This window comes from Sciurus carolinensis, chromosome X (genome assembly GCF_902686445.1).
Source record: "Sciurus carolinensis chromosome X, mSciCar1.2, whole genome shotgun sequence".
NCBI lineage: Eukaryota > Metazoa > Chordata > Mammalia > Rodentia > Sciuridae > Sciurus > Sciurus carolinensis.
Window position 1 is genome coordinate 48,109,481 of NC_062232.1, and position 8,482 is coordinate 48,117,962.

General features: G+C 37.4%; 1 protein-coding gene across 1 annotated transcript; it reads left to right on the forward strand.

The window, feature by feature from the left end:
* The first annotated feature begins 6,109 nt into the window (after positions 1 to 6,109).
* Positions 6,110 to 7,161, forward strand: LOC124971473 (vesicle-associated membrane protein 1-like). The gene is made up of 2 exons (XM_047535236.1): positions 6,110 to 6,502; positions 7,003 to 7,161. Exons 1-2 carry the CDS (start codon positions 6,110 to 6,112, stop codon positions 7,159 to 7,161), a joined length of 552 nt encoding a protein of 183 aa, XP_047391192.1.
* Positions 7,162 to 8,482: the final 1,321 nt, after the last annotated feature.

An 8,482-nucleotide genomic window follows, 5' to 3' on the forward strand; every position in this document is an offset into this window, starting at 1 on the left:
ACACTTGGCAATCATCTTTAGCTTCTCCTTCTCTAAAATCATCCCCCCACACAATCAATCATGTCCAGCTTATTATACTTCCTAAGTACCTCCCACATCCATCTCCTTTCTCTACATTGCCACTGGTATCACACTAATACATGCCACCCTCATTTCTTATAATTTACAATCCTAGCTACTGTCCCTCTATTAAGTCTGCCCACCCCATCCCCAATCTATGCTCCACAAAACAGGTGGAATTATGTACTTCAAATGCAAATCTGATGGCACTCTTCTACTTAAAACACTTCAGTGGATTCCAGTTGCCTTTATGATAAAACCCCATCTTAGCCTACAAAACCTGGCAAACTCAGGTCCTATCTACCTCTTCAACTTCACTATTATGACCCTCTCTTCTACATTCAGTCATACTCAAATATCTCAAGTTCTTCTTCACTTTAGGAATCTTTGCACACATGTTTCACTCTGCCTGGACTACTCCTTCTCTCCCTCCTTCTCTCCTTTTGCCCAGTTTCTCTTGCAAATACCTTCTAATTCTTCAGATTTCATCTGAAAAGTTGCCTTCTATAGAAAACCCTCCATGAAAATTCATATTATATTAGATCCATCCAGCATATACTCTAAAACACCCTACACTTGTCTTTCAGGTATTCAGAGAACTTGCTCATTGTCTGCCTTCCCTATCAGATATGGTTTGGATATGAAGTATCCCCCAAATATTCATGTGTTGAAGACTTGGTCCCAAGTGAAGCAATGTTCAGAGGTGGGGTTTTGGGGAAGTGATTAAATCATTAGGGCTCTGACCTCATCTGTGGATTAGTCCATTGAAGATATGGACTAATTGGACAGTGGTGGAAACTGTGATGCATGGTTGGAGGAAGTAGGTAACTAAGGACACTGTATCTTTTCCTTGGCCACTTCTTCTCTCTGTTTCTGTCTCTGTATCTGCTTCCAGGATGAAATGAACTAAGCAGTTGTCCTCTGCCACACCCTTCTTCCATGGTGTTCTGCCTCACCTTAGGCACAAAAAAATGGGCTAGTCAACCATAGACTGACACTTCTGAATCCATGAGCCAAAATAAATCTTTCATCATTTAAGTTGTTCGTGTTGGATATTTTGGTCACATCAATAAAAAGCTAGCACAGGCTATTAGCATTACAAGTTGGGATGAGTTTGCCTTACTCACTGTTTCTGCACTCCTATATCCTATAATAGATGATCAGTAAATATTCATTGAATGAGTCAATGAATTAATATTTTACAGAACCTCTAAATTCAATGTATCTAAAACTGAATTTATTATATCTACTTCTAACATCTTGACTATTCTCCTGATAGTATTTCATACATTAATTTGTAGCACTGTTGACTTTTTATACTTCTCTTGAAAGCAAAGACTTAGGAGCAAATGATTTGTTTAGGAGGTAATTCAAGGAGGAATCAGTGATGGAGCAGAAAGAAAGAAACACTAAAGGAGGAAAACTAACATGAAGATGCATTTTTTAGATCACCGATGTAGTCAACAAAGACACAATCCCATCAGGATATCTAAAATGCATGTACCATATCTCCCAAATTATCTACCTGAATATCTTTCTGAGGCTGAAAGATATATAAGTTCCTTTTCTCAACTGATTCAGGGTTGCTACCTGGGGTCATTAACTTTCCATGTACTTTTGGTCTACTGTTGAATAAACCCCATGACATCAGAAAAGGTGCAGGGAAAGAATATATAAAGATGTTCGTTGTGCTCTTGAGGTAGTACAGTAACAACTAAGAGTTCAGTCATAACTTTCCACTACAGCTTCAGCCAAAATAAGAAGTGGCCCAGGAGAATGTGATGTAAGCTTGAAAGTATTTGTTCAACCACTGTACTAGTTTCTGTTCTGTGTAACAGATTACTACAAAATGAGCAGTTTAAAAAAAAACTCATCTATTAGCTTGCAGTTCTGTATTTCAGAAGGATGGATGGTTTTTGGTATGTTCTATGCTCAGGGTCTCTCTCATAAGGCTGTAATCAAGATGTTAGTCAGCCTGGACTCTTACTAAGAGGCTCTAATGAAGAATACACTTCCAAGTTTATTCATATTGCTAGCAGACTTTAATTCCTTATTGTTGTAAGATTGAGGTCCCTGTTTCATTGCTGTCTGTCAGGCAAGGGTCATTCTTAGCACCTAGATGTTACACTCAGGTACCTCTACGTGGTCTCCTCCACCTTAGAAATGGAGAATGTTCCTATTTGAATTCTATATATTTGGATATTTCTGATTTCCTCTTTTGTATTCTGATAGAGATAACTCTCTGCCTTTAAAGGACTTGTGTGCTTAGGTGAGCCCCCACCCTTAATTTCTTTTTCTTAAGGTCAAATTAGGAACCTTATTTATATTCTCAAAATCCCTTTGACCATGTAATTTAACATTCCCAAGGGAGTAATCCAGGGGGCAAAATTCACAGGAGACAATCTTAGAATTATGCTTACTTTATCTACCCTTTACTTAAGTACCATCCTTTCCCTTTCTTGTAACTTCTATTCACAACAAGTTTCTCCTTTCTCTATTCTCTTCTTTCCATTGCATTACCTTGAGTCATGCCCTCATCTTCCACCTGCACAACCGGAATCATTTCCTGATTGATCTTTCTTCCTCCAATCTCTCTTCTTCTCTAATCCATCTTACACAATGCAGTCAGATTTGTCTTTCTAATGTGTAGACAAAATCACTCTATTTTAGACCTTCCAAAATTCTCAAGTGTATAAAAGCTAAATCCCAAATCCTTTATATTACATTAGTGTACTCATATTCTACTTTTCCCAAAAAATGAATGGTAGCAACTTATAACAATATCTCATTCAATAGTATATTATATAATAAAGTCCTAATACCAAATAATGATGAAACATAAACAAAATGAAGACCATGAAAAAAGAAAGTATAAAATAAAGATCACTGAGCTACTTGAGCTTTGCTTTTGGTCCTACGTTCCCTGATATTCAAGACAAAAGTGAGATATGATCAATTACATTTGTTTAATTACAAGAAAGTAAAAAGTAAGCTTTGGTTAGCATTGGGTGATGAAATGAAAGATGTCTTGCCCCAACATTTTTATAGTAGAAATGGCAGTGGATTTTAAAGGACTCTTTGAAAGATCTGGACTAATCATAGTAGGTTCTTCCCAGTCCATCTTTGGCTTATTTTTCAGCCCCATTCCTGACATTTTGTCAGAAAGCACTTCTGTCTGAATCCTCAGAATTCCTTTGTGCCCTGAAAACAGCCTGTGGATTCATGTACCTGTGACTTTGCTTGGGTCAGTCCCTCTGCCCCATTTTATTGTCCAAGTCAAATCATATTTTCAACATGAAATGGGTCTGTCACCTATTTCAGAGTTCTTCCCTTTAATGCCAGAAGTTAAAAATGCAAATTGTTTCCAAAGTCAGGCAAATATATTAGCAACCATAGAGAGATTATTACATTAACTCTTTACACTTTCAAACTTCCTAAGACCTGGCACTGTCATCTTCCCCATATACTGTTGAGGAAACTGAAAGACATCTAGTAAGTGACAGATCTAAGCTATCAAGTAAGAGGTGTGACACCAGAGTCCCAGTATCCTTAAGCAGTGTACATATAACTGCTTGGGCAGCAGGATAATACAACAGAGTGTGGTCTGAACTCAAGAGTTTATACCCTGTGTGAGAGGCATCATCATGTTATTTTTTTCAAAACACCATGTCGACCAAACAATATATTACTCTAGACTATAAGAATAGCTATCACCTGTTTGCAACTTTTGCATTTTTACCATAAGCTGTCTGACATTTCTCTCAAAGAACTATATGCTACGCCAGGATAAATCTTGAGTCTAGGTCTATATTTCATGAATTTCTCCTCTACATCTACCTAGGCCCTAACTTACATCTAGGTTTTAGCCAACCAAAGGACCAAGAAGCCATAATTTAGTTCCAATTGCCACTACTAAGGGACCATGATGGTTGTAGAGCTTTATATTTTTCTTCCTTTCTGCCCAAGATGAGTTCATGGAACTGAATCTGTAAAAGGGAAATCTAATGGTTAATAGGGTTCCACCCATCATGAAGATCTATTGTTCAATTTCCTGTGACTGGACAATTTCTAGTATAGAATGCTGGTAACAAAAAATACCCACATTACAGCTTGTGGTCTGAGTATTTCCTCCCCACTTCACTACTTCCTCCCATGCAACACTGCAGGACTATGCAGAAATCAACCTTGTTTCTTCTATTTTCCCCAAACACACTCCACAAAACAGGGTTACATTTCATTTCTGTACTGGCCTAAAGAGAGAGAGAGGTTTTAAGCATTTTTCTTAAGGTATTGAAACCAATTTGTGGAGGGAACATCTGTTATTTACAAAGGCAAAGAAAATGTTCCACAGTTAAACTGTTTCATAAAGAGAAGGCCAAATAATCTCTGAACTTCAGAAATCTTCCCTGAGTCTCTGGATCAGTTAGACTCTGTGGTCTTTCTGCCTCAAGCAACTTCAAGATTCCTTTTCAGTGTTGAATTGTGCGTGTTCCCAGTTTAAATAAAACCCTTGGCTCAACCAGATGGGGCGGGAGTAAGAAGCCACGAAATTGGGTGAGTTCATGAATATCAGTGAGCAAATGGAAGAGCTAAACCTAGAAGGTGAAATCCGTGTGCCTCAGGTGAGCAATGGAGTCTAATTTGGTCAGAGACCCAGGGTTTTTTCACAAACCCTGCTTTTCTTTGTAAGGGTTTTACTTTTCTTAAAAATTATAAGATGGTTTTACATATAAATCATATTAATCTTGGAAACTATGACAAAGAAATTCACTCTTCTCTCAAGTTGTTGTAAAGTGATCTGCAATCTACCAAAGAAACACTGCTTTGATTCCATCAATTTTCCATCCTGATCTTCCTTGATTTATTTTTTTATCTTAACTCAATTGAACTGACTGAAAGTGATGTGACTCTCCCATAATTCTTTGACCTTTTATCATTACATTATTTTCCTTACTCACTCTGCTTCAACTTCATTGATCTCTGTCCCCACAATTCAAAACACTCTTCATATTTCCTCATGTCTAATTCTCTTACTTACATTAGCTTTCTACTGAAATGTCACGATTTCTGAGAGACTTTCTCTGATTCTCTAAACAGTAGCTACCTTCTCATTTTATCTTTCTTATCTTGCCTTACTTTTTTTGTAATTGAATTTTTTATTTGTTATTTTCAGATATACATGAAAGTAGAATGTATTTTGATATATTATACATACATGGAGTACAATATCCTAATTAGGATCCTATTCTTATGGTTGTACATGATGTGGAGATTCACTTGTCACGTATTCATGTATGCACATAGAAAAGATATGTCAGATTATTCTATTGTCTTTTCTATTCCCATTTCCATCCCTTCCCTTCATTCCTCTTTAAATAATCTAATGAACTTCTATTCTCCCTGCCTCTCTTATTGTATGCTATCATCCACATATCAGAGAGAACATTCGGCTTTTAGTTTCTTGGGACTGGCTTATTTCACTCAGCATTAAATTCTCCAGTTCCACCCATTTACCAGCAAATGCCATAATTTCATTCTTCTTTATGACTGTGTAATATGCCATGGTAACTTTTTAATAGCACTTATCATTACCTTACATGTTTTTTGTTGTTGTTGTCAGTATTCCATAATAGAGTGCAAGGAACATGAGTATGTGGATATTTGACTAATATAATAACTTCTGCATTCCCAGAAACATAGTGCATGGCTTAGAACAGCTACTCAATAAATACCTGTTGAATGAGTAGAGGAATAAACAAATATTTACAAATTACTACCATGATGCAGATCTTTCAGTCTATGTTGAGAAGGAGGGATGGGTAAAGAGTGAGACTCTTATCCTTTCTATACAAGGCCCTTACAAGTTAGTCAAAGAGACAAATTCATCAAAGAATAAGTCTCCTGAGATACAGTATGGCAACTGCTATAATAAGAGGCAAAGAAGTTCAATGGGAGGGCAAGGGTAAAATAACTTCATCTAGAATGGGGTAATTTGTGAAAATAATTGGGAGGATATGGAATATGATGTGTGTTTATAAGGGTGTAAAGAATGGTCAATAGATTTCCACCCCGCCCTATTGCTGAGCTAGACAGGTCTGCTCCAGCTCAGCCACCCACTGAAGGGACAGAAGGGACCGCCCCGGGTGGGGGTCCCCCTGGTCCTCCTCCTAACATGACCAGTAACAGACGACTACAGCAAACCCAGGCACAGGTGGAGGAGGTGGTGGACATCATGCGTGTGAATGTGGACAAGGTCCTGGAGAGGGACCAGAAGCTATCAGAGCTGGATGACCGAGCTGATGCCTTACAGGCGGGAGCATCACAATTTGAGAGCAGTGCTGCCAAACTAAAGAGGAAGTATTGGTGGAAAAACTGCAAGATGATGATCATGCTGGGAGCTATCTGTGCCATCATCGTGGTAGTTATTGTAAGACGTGCCAGGGTATTTTTCAGGCTCTTGTATTTTCCTGAACCTGCTTACAAGCTTCATTTTAGATACTCTAAAAGAATTATCAATCACTCTTTCCTGAGAAAAATTATTGCCACCAAGTTTGTTTTTTGTTAAATTATCTATTATACAGAGAATCTGGAAGAATCACATGCTATTTATCAAGACATTTGCACGCTAATAGCTTAAAGTCTCTCAACCACCCATTGCTACTTCTCAGCACAACTGCAGTCTCAGTTATCTAATATATTCTGTCCCATCATTGTCATTCTTGTCACTGTCATCATCATCACCACCACCATCACCATATTATTGCTTTATAAGGGGACAGGAGATAAGGAGTTACTTGAAGAGGTCTTTATTATTATAGATCTGCCCTCTCTCATCCAAGAATGACCTTAGTTTGGGCATCTTTGTTATGAGTACTTGTGTTTTTAACTTCCCAACATCCCTTTCCTTCCTTTTGGCATCAACTGCCCCAATTTTCCTTTTAGGAGACTGTTTTTCCACCTTCAGTCCATATGGGTCAGGTAGCCAATGAACCTCCTCCCCATGAATCAAATGGGTTGGTATTTAACATAGCTCTGGCCAATGGGATTTTATTTTCCTACACACAAGCAAGTCTTCAGACATGGGAAAGTGACCCAAACTAAGTCAAACCTGGGACTTTTTCTGCAACTATTTTTAACAGTGTGATTTTTTCCCACTGGTATTAGTAGATGTAAGATTGAAGATAGTTATACCAAGCACTTGATGAGCATTTATTCTTCTACTAAATTCTTTTGCATCTTTTTAAAGCTTTATTGAAGGCATTCCAGCTTTATCGAAATTAAATTCTATGTAACAAACTCCATATACTTTTATGGTATAGAAATCAATAATTTTTAGTATGTCCACAGAGCTCTGCAACCACTACCACTAATTTTAGAACATTTCCAGAACATCCAAAGAAACCCATCACCCATCGACAGTCACTCTCCATTCCCCATCCCCAATCCAAGTCCTGGCAACTACTACTCTACTCTCTGTCTCTATGAATTTTCCTTTTCTGAACATTTCATATAAATGGAATCAAAATACATGGCCTTCTAGGTCTGGCTCCTTTGACTTAGCATAATAGCTTCAAGATTTATCCACATATCAGTCTTTCATTCCTTTTCATTGCTTAGCAATATTCTATTTTGTGGAGATATGATTTTTTGTTTATCTGTTCCTCTCTTCTAAATTCTTGATGTGGATTAACTTATTTCACCTTCTCAGTAACTCTGTGAGATATGTAGTAGTATTATCCCCATTTTATAGATGTAGAGAATCAAGTAACTGTCAAGAGATGACACAATGAATGACAGAACCAGGATTCAAATGCTGGCAGTGGGACTCCATTGTTTGTGCTTTTGACCACTAAGTTATATTGCGAATGAATGTATGATATGAACCTAAAGATGTTGGGGTTGGAGTTTGGGGTGACTGAAGATGAAACTGAATTTTGACTAGAGAAAAATTGTGGTAATTTAGCTCTTGAATTCAGATTTCTTTTATCTTTTGAGATATGTGAATCACTGAATAAATTAACAAATTCCTTTTTTTTTTTTTTTGCTTAGGCCAACTTGAATTTCATTTATGGCATTTGCAACCAAAGTAATACTGGATAATCTTCTTTCCTTTTTGTCTTAGGGTCTCATATGGCTGTTGTGGGACTATTCAGCCTGCGATTGGGTAAGCCAATCTAATAAATTTCCCCTTATAATTTTTTCTATTCCTTTGGAGAACCATGACCAATACAAGGTCTATCTGAGGTATTTTCTGGGAAGTTGATTACTTAGCTTTAGGGACTGATCAGGCAACACATTCTATCTCTTATCATTAGAGATTAATTTAAGGGTAGTTATGTCAGTTAAGCTGGTCAAATCAGAATAAATCTTGGGAATATAATGGAGACACTGGGACAGAGATACTTTTTCTTCTTTTTAGGTG

Bases quoted from the DNA above. Each gene is read 5' to 3' on its own strand.
- LOC124971473 (XM_047535236.1), top strand. From the start codon at position 6,110: ATGGTCAATAGATTTCCACCCCGCCCTATTGCTGAGCTAGACAGGTCT. The intron at 6,503-7,002 runs GTATTTTTCAGG...TTTTCCTTTTAG, and splicing joins TTATTGTAAGACGTGCCAGG to GAGACTGTTTTTCCACCTTC.